The following is a 14,923-nucleotide window of genomic DNA, read 5'->3' as shown; positions in this document are numbered from 1 at the left end:
AGGCAGGTCCAAGCCTCTGCACCTGTGTGAGGGTGGCCCTTTCTGGCTTCTCCACCCAGCGGGCGCAGCCCATCCAGGTCCTTGTGCAGGGGCAGAAGAGAGCAGCGGGGTCGGGGTCCTTGGTTACTGCTTTATTGCTGTTTGGTTCGAGTATAGAAAATGGAAGCGGCTCTGGAAGAGCCTGTGTACAAGGTAGGAAATATACAAACGAAGAGGAGGGAGCTAAAGAGACCGCGTTCCAGCCCAGCCCAGCCTGGGCTCGGGATGGGGGGCCGCCGGGGCGCATGCAATAAATATGGTCCGGGGCCGCAGGGAAGGGAAGGGAGGGCACCGCGGGAGTGGGAGACCTGGTAGGCTCTTCGCCCTCCGACTCCAGAACTCCCCGCCCTTGGTGATTGAGGAAGGAAGGGTTGGCCCTGGGGCTAGTGCCACTTGTGCAAAATGAGGAACTTCACATTATCAGTCCCGGGGTGGGTGGGAGCGGGGGTGCGGGGGGCCCTCCGGCCGGCTCAGTCCCCTCCCCACTCCCCAACTCTGCCCGACGCTCCGACCCCAGCGGGGAGATTCACAGTGAGAATGGGTGTGGTCGCGAGGGCCGGAGGTAGGGCTAGGAGTGCCCCAACAGTGACACCCCTCCCCCTCTAAGAGCAGCGCGGAGCCGGGGGAGGGGGCCGACGAACCACAGGAAGAGGCGGGAGGGGCCTGGGGTCTCCTTTGGTCAAAGCTGATATCAAAAATATAAATTTCCCTTACCCCATCCCACCCCCGTCCCGGGGATTTCCCCCGACCCCCGAGCTAAGGCACGAAGCAGTGAGGCCAGGTGAGGCCGCCGAGAGGTGGAGCCGCCACTGTGGCGACGCTGCGGTTGTCCCGGGCACAGTGGGCCTGCGCGCCGCCCCCGCCGCTCCCTGGGGTGCGGGCCAGGGCCGCGCAGCAGCGACAGAGCGGGCTGGGGGGAGGCGCTCTAGGTGGGAGAGAAACGGTCGATGGTCCGGCCGTCGGGCCCGGCCGCCAGGTGAGCGCCCTGGCTCAGCACCTCGGCCGCCTTGTCGGGGCTGAGGCCCAGCTCGGCCGTGAACTTGGCCAGCGGGTAGAGGCTCTCCAGCGCCACCTTGGGGTCGTGCAGGAAGTGCGTGGTCTGCGCCAGCAGCTCGGCCGCGGCCGCCTTGTCCTGCTGCTTCAGGCTCAGCTGCTCGGCCGTGAGGCGAGCCACAGCAAAGACGCCCTCGGGGAAGTCGAGCTTGCCCTTGCCGTCGGGGCCGGGGACGCCGGGGAGCCCCCCCAAGCCCGCCAGCGCCCCGGCCGCGCCGGCCGCGCCCCCCACGGCGTGCATCTTCATGTGGCTGATGAGGTTGCGTTGCTGTGCGAACTTGCCGCCGCACACCTGGCACTCGTAGGGCTTCTCGCCCGAGTGGATGCGCATGTGCTCCGTGAGGCGGTACTGGCGCGTGAACCGCATGCCGCACGCGTCGCACGCGAAGGGCTTGAGGCCCAGGTGGCTGCGCATGTGGCGCGTCATGGTCCCACGCTGCGTGAACTTCTTCCCGCAGATGGTGCACGGGTAGGGCCGGGTCAGCCAGTGCGTCTTCTCGTGCTGCCGCAGCGTGGCCGGGTCCTTGTAGCTCTTGTCGCACGACGCGCAGCGGTAGGGCCGCAGCAGCTCTCCCAGGCCACCCGGAGCCCCGGCGACCTTGTCCCCGCCGCCTCCAAAAGGGGGCCCTAGGCCGGCAGCCCCAGCGGCCACTTCGGCCGCCTCGGCCCTGCCGTACAGCGCTTCCTCCTCCTCCACGTGTGCCTCCACGTGCGCGTTCAGCTGCTCAGAGCTGGGGAAGCCCTTGCCGCACGGAATGCACACGTACAGGTTGTCACCGAAGCTCTCGGGCTCGCCATAGGCCAGGTGCGGGCATGGGTAGCCCTCGAGATGGCCTCCAGGCGGGCTGGGGTCCTCGCTGCTACCGGTCTCCTCGCTGCTGCTCTTGTAGTCGTCGCCGTCGCCGCCCGCGCCGGGCCCGTCCAGGCTGCCAGGGTAGCGCGGCGGCGGCGCCAGGCCGAGCGGGGGGCCCCCGGGCGAGACGGCCGCGTCCCCACCACGCTCTTCGCAGCGCTCGCTGGGGGAGCCGCGCTCCCGGCCCAGCTCGTCGCCATAGCTACCCAGGCCCGGCTCGTGCTTCATCCAGCGATAGAGGAGACTAGGCCCGTCGGGGCGGCCGGGGGGCTCGGGTCCCGGGCTGCCGCTGCCGCCGCGAAATGGGTCGGAAGGCGGTGCGGCCTCCTCCAGCTTCTGGAAGGGCAGCGGCGGCAGCGACGGCAGGGCGAGAGGCGGCTCCTTGTAGGCGGCGGGGCCGGCGCTGGGAGGGCTGTCCGGGCGCGGGGGCAGCTCGCGCTCAGCCAGCGGCCGCTCTGGCGCCGCGGAGCCCGGGGGGCTCTTCTTGGACAGGTCCAGGCCACAAAGAGGGGAGCAGCGGCGCTCCGAGGCACAGAGGGCGGCGGCCGGGCCAGGTCCCGACGCGTACAGCTCGGCGCAGTGCGTGTTGACCGCGGCCTCTGGGCCCGAGGGCGGCTCCGCGGCAGGCGGCGGCGGAGGCCCGACTGGGGACGGGTAGCAGGCCTGGATGACCGGCGTGGCGGCCCGCAGGCCCCGGCCCGGCCGACCATAGGGCGCGTAGCCGCCGCCGCCGCCGCCGCCGCCCCGCAGGTGGCAGTACTTGCCGTGGCGCTTGAGGCGTTTCTTGCACAGCGCCACGAGGTCGGGGATCTGCAGGTAGCTGGCGGCGGCCAGCACGGCGCCCAGGCTCGGCTCAGCCCCCGGGGCCACGGCCGCGGCCGCAGCCGCCTCTGCGCCGTCAGCCAGGCGGCCGGTGTAGATGAAGTCCAGCACCAGGCGGAACACGGCCGGGCTCACCATGTCATGGTCCAGGTTGAGCAGGTTGTCATGCACCACCAGGGACTTGAGGTAGGCGCTGCTGGCCGCCAGCACGTTCTTGTGCGCGCGGAAGAGGGCGTTCTGCACCACGATGATCACGTCGCACAAGAAGCCCTTGGTGCGCTGGTTGTTGAGCTGCAGCAGCAGCTGCCTGGAGTGGCCGGGCGCCTCCATCGTGTCCAGCATCGTCTGCCCAGCACACTCTCCTGCGGGGACACACACCGGCCGGGTGAGAGCCGTGCGGCGCCCTGGCCGCCTGGCCCCGGCCCGGCACTTCTCCCCTCCACTTCCCCTTCCCTCAGCTGAGCGGGGGCATCAGCCCTGCGGCCTGGGCACCGGCGAAGGACCGGCTGCCCTCTGGAGTGGGAGCCCAGGCCGGCCCGCCCGGACCAGGAGAAGGAGCAGGAGGTGAGCGGCCGCCAGTGGAGGGGAGGCCAGGTCGGCCTGCACGCCCCAGGGCACCTGGCTGGGTGCTGGGGCTTCCGAGAAGAAAACTGTTCAGGCGCAGTGACCCTTTTGGAGACAGTTACCGGATTTAAGTAAAATGTCCGCTTCAGGAAAAGTCATTCAGGGCGGAGAAGTTTACCCAAGTAGGGAGAAAGGGAGCCGAGGAACCAGCGCCTCCCGCCTCGGGAGAAGTTGCCCCAGTTGGGGGAAGTGATACGGAGGAGGGGAGCGCGGTGCCCGCCCTGGCGCCGCCCTGGCCGGGGGCTGTCAACCCTCGGTCGGGGCCCGGGCGGCGGCCGCGCGGGGAGCGGAGGCAGCGGCTGCCGTGGCGGGCAGAGCGCGAAGGCCGGGCCCGGCGCGGGGAGGGCGTTATATCGGGGCAGGAGGCTGAGGCAGGAAGCAGGTGGGGGGGAGGGGGGAGCCACGCAGCTCCCAGGGGAGGGAGGGGGCAGCGCCCCGGGCGGGCACGGCGCACAGCCGGCTGCGGCCCTGACCCGGGCCTGCGCCCCACCCGCGTCCCGGCCTCGGCCTGGGCCCTACACGCGCGGGCCCGGCGCCTCCCTCCGCGGCTCCCCCGGCCCCTTCTCCCCCGGAGCTCCGCCGCCCCAAACTTGGGGAAAAGTTTTCCAACTGCAGACAGGGCGGGAGGAGTGCGCCGGCCCCAGGCCCTCGGCTCGCAGCTCTTCCTCGCGGCCCCCAAATCTGGCGGCAGAGCCCGGAGCCGAGCCCTGAGCTCCCCTGCCCGCTACTCGCCCGCCCGACCCCGTTCCCCTCCTGGCCCGCGGGGCCCCGCGGCCCGTTACCTGCGGTCCCGGCGGGCCGGGCTCCCCTCCCCGCGGCGGTGGCAGCTCTTAGCCGATGCCCCACCCGCCGCTGCCAGGCCCCGAGCTGTGCCAGGGCAGCGCCCCTGCCAGCCCCGCCCGCCAGCTCCCCTTCCCTTCCCTTCCCCTCGCCTCTCCAGCCCATGTGCGGGCAGAGCCGGACCCGAGCCGCTGACCCCGCCGTGAACCCGGCGCGGAGCCGCGGCCCGGTGGTCCTGAGTCCGAAAGGGACGACACCCGGAGCCCTGAACGCCAGCCGCCAGCCGCGATGGGGCACCCGCGCCAGAAGATGCGCCCGAGGCGGCCGACGCACGAGGACCGGGCTGTCCCGGGTCCCCCATCCCTCCCGGTCCCCGGCTCGAGGACCCACCTGGGGGGCATGTCGAAAGCCCCGGGCCCGGCTGACGGCGGATCCAGGGGGGACGTGGCTGCGCTGCCCTCCGCCCGCCGGGCCCCCGGTCGGTCTGTCCTGCTGGTCCGTCCTCCCCGCGTCCTGGTCGCGTCTCAGCCCCGCCGCGCTTTCCGCACACTCTTATCTGGAGCGGCCCGGGCCGGCGGGCGCTGCTGCGGCTATGGCGCCACCTCGCGGGCGCGCAGGGCTCTGCGCGGCAGGCCGCTGCCTTCCTCCCGCGCACCTGAGCTGGAGGCGCACAGATGCTGAGCCCGCGGGGAGGGGCCCACCCTACCCGCAGGTTCGCCCTCCCACCTGTACCCACCTGGGACCCCGACCCCAGACACGCGAGTCCCAGAAACCCTGGGGCTTTGAGCTGAGCGCTCCCATGTACGTATTTCTAGGCACACAGCCCCAATTCGGAAAAGTCCTGCCCGCAAGCGCGGGACTCGGGTGGTGGGGGTGGAGGAGAGGTTATCCTGCGCAGTAGCCGAGCTCTCCTGGAACTCCCCGTAGACATTACTGTACGGCACTGTCCACTTGGACGCACTCCCCAACACACCCACCCTCAGGCGCATGGATTCGGTGTGCGCGGCATAAACTGATTTGTCCCCAGCCCTATCCAGGCACTGATACTAACAGGCGCTCATGTTTCCAGAAGCACACCCGCCCCTTCCCGCAGCCCTAGCGCTCTGGGATACTCCAGGGGCAGCCACGTAGGGCCCTCCGGGAACCTGGGCAGAGGTGTTACCCACACAGCCCGCCCTGAACTTTCGGGTCTCCTAAAGGAACCCACGACGAGTCATCAGGGCGACTGGAAGTGGCTGGACAGCGCCTCCGGGGGGTCCAAAGAAGTAACCATGGGGCCCTAGAATCCCCCTGTACGCCGTTTTGAAGAATCCCGCGTGGACTTTTTCTCCAACCCACCCGCCCGAAGGAAACAACAGGGGCGCCTGCGGCTGGGACCCCGCAAGGTCCCGCGCCCCACGTGAAGGTCAGGTTTGTGTGGGTGACGTCTCTTCTGGGAGAAAGGGGACCCCGCACTGTCGCGCCGCTGCTCGCAGTACTACTCCGGAAGTGGCCCCGTGCAGCCCCGCCGCGCACCAAGCCTCCTGCGAACGCCGGATCTCCGCGGCCCACGCTCCGCCTCCGCCCCGCACCTCCTGACCCCCGCCCACACACGGCGTGGAGCGGGGAGGGGGGGGGGTCCCCGAGAACTCCGCCGCTTCCGATTGGCTGCGCCTTCCTCCGCCGCGGAGCGCGAGGGGCTGGGGCGCTGCGTTACCATGGCAACCGATGAGGTGCGCCCAGATCCTGTCCCTCCGAGGCCTTGGAGAGCTTAGCAACCGCGCTCGCCGCCCCCCGCGCTGTCCTCTGGCCCCCATGGCCCCGCCAGAGGTACCGGCTGAGTCACCGGGCGAGGGGCAGCGGGCGCGGCTACCAGCGGCCCCCGAGCGACACCAAGGTCTCGGGCGCCCCCCGGAGGCTCCCTTTGCTGCGCAGGCGACTTCACGGCTTCGGTGCCTGGAGGAGGCTTCGGTCCAAACAAGTCCGCCTGATTCCCGCCGCTGCCTGAGTCCGCCCCATGTTCTGGATCCATCTTACCCACTCCCTCTCCCATGTCTCCCCATAGCATCCTCACTTTAGAAGCAGTGAGGTCCCAAAGAGGAAAACGGAGGCCTCCGGAGCTGCCGGTCTCTAGGGAAGGCGAACCCCGACATCTCGCCCGAGGGACGTGCTGCGGCCTGAGGTGGAAGTTACGGAGTGTTGAGGGGAGGTGGAGAGGCTCCTCATAAGTGCTCCTAGAGCTGGGCTTTGACGGATGAATAGGAGTTCTTCCACCGAGCAGGAAGGCATTTGTGAATAACAGAATCCCTGGGACAAAGGCTAGCGGCAAGAAAACTGGAGCTCTAGTAGGCCAAATCCAGACTATGCAGGGCCTCTCTGACCCCATCTCTTTTATCTTTTCTCTTTTTGATAGAGTCAGATCCCCCACCCCCGACTTCCAAAGAGCCCCTCCGCCCCATGTATCTTGTGCAGTGGAGTCTGTGCATTGCTAACCTGCCCCAGGGGTCTGCTGTGCCCACAGTCTTTATTCTTCAGCGTTCCCCCACATCCGCTCCCCAAGTTAACTTACTGCCCCTAACCCCCATCCTCAAGCCCTCATTGCTTCTGTAAGGGAGGGTCTCACAGCCCTGCCCCAGCCCAGGCAGTGTGAGGACCGCCTTGCCCTCCTGTGCACTTCACTCTTCGACCTTTCTCTCCCTGCCCCGCTCTTCCGGCCATGCCTTGCACAGCCCTCCCCATCCTGGTCCAGCTCCTCGTCTGAACACACTCCTCTCATTTAGACCCTTCCTCCATCTCGATGGAGCCAGGCTGGGCCAGGACCATGCGTTTCCCCGCTCCCAACCAGGGGAACTGCCCCACAAGTCATGGGCTCTCCCTGCCAATTCTGGTCTCCGGGAACATTAACTTCTCCAGGAAACCGTCCTCCTCATCCCCTGGGGGCCCCTCTTGGCCAAGCTGCTGGTCTCCTTCAGTCTCTATTACCCTAACGTGAGCTCTGGGAGCGTCCATCGTGCCACAAATGGTCCGAAGGTGGGTCCTGGATGCCAGGCTCTGGAGCGTGGCACTGACAGCCTTTCCTCTCTCCCTTGCTGAGGCTGCCCATTCCTCTCTCCCCTACCTCTGGCGCGTTCCCCCAGCTCCCTCATAGAGGATCCCGTTGCTCATCATTTCTGGGGATGTTGGCCCACCTTCCCCAACTTCTCTGCCGTCCCTCGGGTCTCCAGCTCCTGGGTGGTACCTGAATCCCCGCTGGGCCTTCCCTCCCAGGCCCAGGTTCCTCCGCTAAAGACTCCTGGGCTACTTTGGGCTCCCCTACTCTTCTTCTCCCGGCCCCCGACGCCACAGCCCTCGCTGCGCCCTAGGCCCCCACGGGAGTCCAGCTTCCTCTCCTGCCCACCCTGCAGGACGAGAGGGTGGCGACACCGCAGTGGCCTTGCGGGGTGTGACGGCAGAGCCGTCAGGTCCAGGAACTGAGGAGGGGGAAGGGGCTGTCAGGTGAAGACCCCCAGGAGCCGCGGGGCTCCGGAAGGAGACCGTGAATAAGCACGAAGGGCCCGCCGCGCCCCTCCGCGCCGCCTCCCCGGCCCCAGGCCCGCGGTTCCGGAAAGTTAACCCCTTGTCGGCTGGGCAGGGGCGCGGCTCCCCCTACCCCGCCGCTGCTTCCGCGCCCCCTCCTCCCCTCCCGGTCGCCTCGGTCCCCACCCCCCGCCTCGCCACTATAAATAGCCCCTTTTCCCATTTCCTAAATTCCCCGCTGACGTCGGCAGCGCGTCAGTGTGTAGGAGCCGCGGCCGCATGAATGAGCCGCCGCACGAGTACTACGCGCGCCTATAAAAGCCGCCGCGCCGGCCAGGCTGCGGGAGGCGACCGGGCAGTGGCGACGCGGCCCGCCAGGTAAGCGGGACGGACCAGCCGCGGAGGGACAGATGTGCGGACACGGACGGGAGGACGAGGAAGGGACGGGCAGGCGGCGGGTGGGGCGGCCCCTCCGGGGTGGGGATGGGGGCGGACGGGGGGCACCGGGGTCCCCTCGCGGCTGTGGAGCCGGGGCCAGAGACGACACGAGCCCGCGCAGCACCTGCCGGCGCCCGATGGACACGCAGCTACTTCGGAGGAGCATCGAGTGGAGGACCGACCTCGGAGACCCCCCCCCGGCTTTCTTGGGGCTCCTGCGCCATTCCCCCAGGAAAGTGAGGCGAAGGTGCTGGCGCCCCAGGAGACGCGCCCCCTCCTCTCCCTCCCTGCGGCGCGGTGACTCAGCCTCGCTGCCCGGGCCGGCTGAGCGGGGGTGCAGGCGAGAGACGGACGCCCACCCCCGCTTCCCCGGCCCTCCTGGGACCCCCGCCCCGCATGGCGTCGGGCGCCCCTTCCCGGCAGGTCCCGTCCAGCGGGTCCCGCGGCGCCCACGGCTTCCCGCCTCTGCGAGCGGAGCTGTCCTCTCAGGACCGGGGGGGCGGGGCCTCGCCAGGTCCCGCCCCGCCCCCACGCCCCCGCCGGAAGTGCCCCCTCTGGGACATCTTTGACGTCACGGCCCTCTGACGTCAGGGGCCGCGTGCCTGGTCGCGAGCGCCGGGCGGGGCAGGGCGGGAGACGCAGGGGAGGCGGAGCAGCAGAGCCCCCAGCCGGGGCGACCGGGGCACCCCGCCCGGACAGCGCGCCGGCACCTTGGCTCTAGACTGCTTACTGCCCGGGCCGCCCTCAGTAACAGTCTCCAGTCACGGCCACCGACGCCTGGCCCGCCCCAGGACCGCGGCCCCGGCCGCCGCCGCCGCGCCCGGGGACCCTCAGTCCCCGTCCCTCAGGGCCCCGCCCCCGGCCCGCTGCCCGCGCCGCCGCTGTCCGCGGTGCTGATCAACGCAGGCGCCGCCATCGGGCCGCCCCGTCCGGGTCCCTAGGGGCTGCGAGGGGCGGTGGCCCACGCGCTCTCCTCAGCCCCCGCCGCCCCGCCCGGCCCCCCGCGGCCCTGACGTCAGCCCGCCCCGCGCCGGCGCCGTCCGCGCGCCCCGCCCCCGCGTCTCCAGGGCAACCGTGGCTTTCGATTGTTACTGTGGGAACTGGAGGTAACAGTCTACAGCCATGGTCGCCCCGCAGCACGCCCACGCGCCGCGCCACGCCGCGCCCCGAGCCGCGGGCTGGGGACGCGGAGCAGAAGGAGGCGGGGGCGGCGAGTCAAGATCCCACGTGCCCGCGCGGGTGGCAGGAGGTGCTGCGCAGGGAGGCGGCTTCCCGGGGCTGGCGGCTGAGTCCACCGAGGCTCTAGCGCGCGCGGCCTGCGGAGTGCGTCTGGCGGCCAGCCTGAGGCCGTCCTGTCCTCCCGGCCAAGGTATCCCAGCCAGGGCTCGGCGAGAGAGGGGGTCGGGCTGGGACTCTGGTTCTTTTGATTTCGGTGAGAGGGAAGCCACTGGGACCAGGAGGCTTGGAAGGAGGTTTGTCTCCTGGGGCCTGAAGACAGTAGAGGGAGGAAAGTTTTCTGAGATACTCCACAGCCCCGTTCTTCCAGGAACCCCTAGCTGAAATGGGCATTGGGCGAAGAGTAAACTCTTGAATCTTTCCCTCTGAGCTAGGAGGATAAGAAGGGGCCCCAACCCTCTGGAAGCCAATGAGCTTGTAAAGTTAACCTGGTCCGTGAAGCGTCTGAACAGATCAGCCTGCTCACCTCAGCCTATCTCTAGGTGCTGGATTCCAATTTGAGACAGTTTCTCAAATTAGCCCTAAAGAGGAGTGAATACCACAGGGGCTGAAGTCCTCTGGTGCGGGTGAAGTGTGAACAAGGATCTCTAAAAATATTATTGTATGTGTCCCCTGCCTCTGCCAACATCACCCACTACAGGGGATGTCTATTGAATATCAGGTGTGAGACTTCCCCAGAGATAGTGTTGGGAATGGTTAATGCAACCCAGCCCACGACACGTTAATCCAATTTTTCTTAACGTCTCACGCCCCACCCCTTCCTTCACTCCCCACCCGGCTCCTTTGTGAAGTACTTCTAAGACACTCGTGCCGGTTTCCCAGCTAATCAACACCCGCATGCTAGCCATCCCACCTCCCCAGGGCCCCGAGGTCTTGCAGATTAAAACACACTTGCTTCTGGGTTCCAGTGGATGTCAGTGGGTGGACTGCAGTGGACTGCTGGGTGTAGTGCTCTGGGAAGCCAGAGGTCCAACCTGGTATCATCAGCAACTGGTGGTTAAGGGGCCATATTCTGCTTCTGAGCTTTCCGTAAAACGGGATAATAATCTCTTCTCCTCGGCAGGTGCATTGTGAGGATTAAATAGGATCATGTAAGTAAAAATCCAAAAACAGCAGAATGTTATTTTGATCTTAAGTATTCTGTTAGGCTACTACATGTTTGTGAAGGGGTGGTGTTGGGAGGGGACCCCAGCTCTGTGCACTTAGGCAGAATGAACGGGATGTGGGGGGGTACACCTTCAGCTTTAGGCTATATATATTTATTGTCTAATATATATATAATCTATATTATATATATGTTATACATACATACACTTTTTTTTTTCTTCTGAGACAGTCTTGCTGTGTCGCCCAGGCTGGAGTGCAGTGGCACTATCTCAGCTCACTGCAACCTCCGCCTCCCAGCTTCACTCTGGGCCTGGGGCTGTTGAGGGGCTCCTTGCTAAGGGGGCTCTCTCTCCTAAGAGCTCTAGGAATCCAAGGTGGAATCAGAGGTGGAAAAGAGAAATGGTTGGGATATTCTGAGAAGAGGTCAGAATGTGGTCAGAGGGGAAAGAACCAGAGGATTGACCGTACGTCAGGGTTGTTTAGCATCTTAGAAATCATTTAGGGCAGGCACAGTGGCTCACGCCTGTAATCCCAGCACTTTGGGAGGCATAGGTGGGAGGATCTCTTGAGCCCAGGAGTTTGAGACCAGCCTGGGCAATACAATGCGACTCCCATCTCTACAAAAAAGAAAGAAAGGAAAGAAGAAAGGAAAGAAAAGAAAGAAAATTAGTTGTGCACACCTGTAGTCCCAGCTACTTAGGAAGTTGAGGTGGGAGGATTGCTTGAGGCTGGGAGGTTGAGGCTGCAGTGAGCTGTGATTGCACCACTGTACTCCAGCCTGGATGACAGAGTGAGACCCTGTCTCAAAAAAAAATCATTATTTAGGGCTGGGAGACATGGCTCATGCCTGTAATCACACCATTTTGCGGGGCGGGGCAGAGGCTGGAGGACTGCTTGAGCCCAGAAATTCGAGACCAGCCTGGGCAACATAGTGAGACCCCATCTCTTAAAAAAAAAAAGCCAGTGTGATAGGTGGCACCTGTAGTCTCAGCTAAGCTACTCAGGAGGCTGAAGCGGGAGGGTCACTTGAGCCAAAGAGGTCGAGGCTGCAGTGAGCCATGATCCTGCACCTGGTGACAGAGGTAGACCCTGTCTTAATAATAATCCAGCCTGGCCAATATGGTCAAACTCCGTCTCTACTAATAACACAAAAAATTAGCCAGCCATGGTGGTGCTTGCCAGTAATTCCAGCTACTTGGGAGGCTGAGGCACTAGAATCACTTGAACCCAGGAGACGGAAGTGCAGTGAGCCGTGATCGTGCCACTGAACTCCAGCCTGGGTGGCTGAGTGACACTCCGTCTCAAATAATAATAATAATAATGGTACCTACCTCATGAAGTTGTGAGATTAAACATGAAGTTGTAAGGTTTAAGCTATATATATTTATTGCCTAATATATATAAAATATATATGTGTTACATATATATATAATTTTATTTGTTTTTTTCTTCTGAGATGGAGTCTAGCTCTGTTGCCCAGGCTGAAGTGCAGTAGCATGATCTCGGCTCACTGCAACCTCCGCCTCCCAGGTTCAAGCAATTCTCCTGTCTCAGCCTCCTGAGTAGTTAGGACTACAGGCGTGTGCCACCACCCCCAGCCAATTTTTGTAGTTTTTTTCTTTTTTCTTTTTTTTTTTTTTTTTGGAGACAGGGTCTAGCTCTGTCTCCCAGGCTGGAATACAGTGGCACAATCACAGCTTACTGCAGCCTCAAACTCCTGGGCTCAAGTGATCCTCCCACCTGAGCCTCCCGAGTAGCTGGGACCACAGGTGCATGCCACCACACCCAGCTAACTTTTAAATTATTTGTAGAGAGGGGGTCTTACTATGTTTCCCAGGCTGGTTTTAAACTCCTGGGCTCAATTGATCCTCACGCCTTAGCCTCCCAAAGTGCTGGGATTATAGGCATGAGCAATCGCACCTGGCCCTAAATTAGGCAGCATTAAAGCTCTTGCTTATTACAATGTCTGGTATACAGTTATTATTCAATAAATGCTCTTCTGGCCGGGTGCAGTGGCTCACACCTGTAATCCCAACACTTTGGGAGGCTGAGGTGGGCGAATCACTTGAGATCAGGAGTTCAAGACCAGCCTGGCCAACATGGCGAAACCCTGTCTCTACTGAAAATGCAAAAATTAGCTGGGAGTGGTGATGCACACCTGTAATCCCAGCTACTCTGGAGGCTGAGGCAGGAGGATCGCTCGAACTCAGGAGGCGGAGGTCGCAGAGAGCGGAGACTGTACCACTGCACTCCAGCCTGGGTGACAGAGCGAGACTCCGTCTCAAATAAGTAAGTAAATAAATAAATGCTATTCCTATTTCTATCCTTCAGACCTAATTTTCCTTTGCTATAAATTGAAAATGTTTAACCAGTGATTGTTCTGGGGAGCTTGCTCCCCTCCCTGGTGGGTTGCAAGAGAGTCACACTAGGGGTTTTTTCAAATAACACACCCTCACCAGAGACTTTTATTCAACCCCTAAGGCAGTGGTTTTTCAAATACCCTGCTTGGGAATGATGGGGGCAATTTGCCAAAATGCAGGTTCCTGGGTCCCAGTGATTCTGACTCAGTACATCTGGAGTTGGCCCCAGAATTCAAGTTGGTTTTTTGAGATGGAGTCTCACTCTGTCACCCAGGCTGGAGTGCAGTGGCACAATTTCGGCTCACTGCAACCTCCGCCTCCTGGGTTCAAGCAATTCTCCTGCCTCAGCCTACCAAGTAGCTAGGATTACAGGTGCATGCCATCACGCCCAACTACTTTTTTTTTTTTTTTTTGAGACAGAGTTTCGCTCTTGTTGCCCAGGTTGGAGTGAAATAGCGCGATCTCGGCTTACCGCAACCTTTGCCTCCCAGGTTCAAGCAATTCTCCTGCTTCAGCCTTCCAAGTAGCTGGGATTACAGGCGTGCGCCACCATGCTTGGCTAATTTTGTATTTTTAGTAGAGACAGAGTTTCTCTCTGTTGGTCTGGCTGGCCTCAAACTCCCAACCTCAGGTGATCTGCCCGCCTCCGCCTCCCAAAGTGCTGGGATTACAGGCATGAGCCACCACGCAGGGCCAGAATTCAGGTTTTAACAAATGTTCTGGATGTAAATGGTACACAGAATCTGCGTATTGGGGGTGGGGAGGGGCACAACCCCCTAAGAGTCTCTCTTGCTCCTGGACGGCATGATGGGAAGTGACCTGTTCCACTTGTCGAGAACTAGTGGACCCCATGTTTCCCTCTAGCTTGGACACTATGGTTCTCAGGAGGAATCCTCACCCCGGCCAGGAGCCCTTCTCCTCCACCTACTACTGCTGGGCTCTACCTCCCCCACTTTTAATTTTAAGCCTTGGCTCAAAATTCACTCCCCAATATTTCTCCCCTTCTCTCTACTTTCATCCTCAATAATCCCAAGCAGCTGGGGTGTACAAGTCGTTTTCACCTCTTGGGACCGTGCTAAAGGGGGCAGCCTATGATTACCATGAGGGTATGGGAGCCCTGAACTGCAGATCTATCATTTCCAGAGAAGCCAGAAATGTGAATTTTTCTGTGCAATTTCTGAAACTTTAAATCCGAATTTTTTCTAAAATTCAATGGGTCAGATACCACAGTCTGTGTAATCAATCCATTCCAAAGTCTCCTCCTTTTGCTAAAGGAGAAGATTCCTTAAAACAAGGCAGAAGCCAAGTGAAGCAAGGGAGAACCACCTCCCACCCCTCCCCACACACACTTTCCACACCCAATAACTAGGTCTCTGGGCGGATAATTCTGTTTTGTTTTGTTTTGTTTTTTAATTTTGGACAGCTAATCTCTGTAGTGAGGAACCCAAAACTTTCGGTAATGTAAGGGATATTAGTCTGGTTGTCAGAAAAATGGGCTGGAGTATTTGTGCTGTGTCCCTGACCATAATTCCTGCTCAGTTGCTTAGCTCCCTGGCAACTATGTCTGAGGGCTAAACAGGAGTTGGTGTGATCTTCCAGAAAAAGAACAGGCTTCTTGTCTTGCAGAGGCAGGAAGTCAGAAAACAAGAGTGTGTGTGTGTGTGTGTCAGGGGGTGGGGGGTGTCAGGTGGCACTGGAAATGGGAGGGAACTCGTTAAGAGTGGGCAATTGGCCAGGTGAGGTGGCTCACGCCTGTTAATTCCAGCACTTTGGGAGGCCAGGACAGGTGGATTGCTTGAGCTCGCAAGTTGGAGACCATCTGCACAACATGGTGAAACCCCTTCTCTACAACAAATACAAAAATTAGCCAGGCATGGTGATTTGCGCCTGCAGCCCCAGCTGCTTGGGAGGCTGAGGTGGGAGGATGGATGGCTTGAGCCCGGGAGGTGGAGGCTGTCAAGACTGTGCCACTGCACTCCAGCCTGGGTGATAGAGTCAGACCTTGTCTTTAAAAGTAAAGAAAACAAAAAAAGAGTAGGCAATCCTAGGTAGGTGCAGTGGCTCAGGCCTATAATCCTAGCACTTTGGGAGGCTGAGGCAGGTGGATTGAGCTAAA

At 62.3% G+C, this 14,923-nt stretch overlaps 1 protein-coding gene and 1 long non-coding RNA gene across 2 annotated transcripts; one reads left to right on the top strand and one right to left on the bottom strand.

The window, feature by feature from the left end:
- Positions 1 to 116: 116 nt before the first annotated feature.
- HIC1 (HIC ZBTB transcriptional repressor 1) lies at positions 117 to 4,797 on the bottom strand. The gene is made up of 2 exons (XM_034941254.3): positions 4,562 to 4,797; positions 117 to 3,129 (listed from the first exon to the last, which is right to left on the bottom strand). Exon 2 carries the CDS (start codon positions 3,107 to 3,109, stop codon positions 965 to 967), a length of 2,145 nt encoding a protein of 714 aa, XP_034797145.1. The 5' UTR covers positions 3,110 to 3,129; positions 4,562 to 4,797; the 3' UTR covers positions 117 to 964.
- Positions 4,798 to 9,159: 4,362 nt separating this feature from the next.
- LOC134729484 (uncharacterized) lies at positions 9,160 to 10,442 on the top strand. The gene is made up of 2 exons (XR_010110603.1): positions 9,160 to 9,473; positions 10,404 to 10,442. It is a non-coding gene; the product is annotated as an uncharacterized LOC134729484 (long non-coding RNA).
- Positions 10,443 to 14,923: the final 4,481 nt, after the last annotated feature.

Source organism: Pan paniscus, chromosome 19 (genome assembly GCF_029289425.2).
Source record: "Pan paniscus chromosome 19, NHGRI_mPanPan1-v2.0_pri, whole genome shotgun sequence".
Classification (NCBI taxonomy): domain Eukaryota; kingdom Metazoa; phylum Chordata; class Mammalia; order Primates; family Hominidae; genus Pan; species Pan paniscus.
This window is presented reverse-complemented; position numbering and strand designations above follow the sequence as displayed.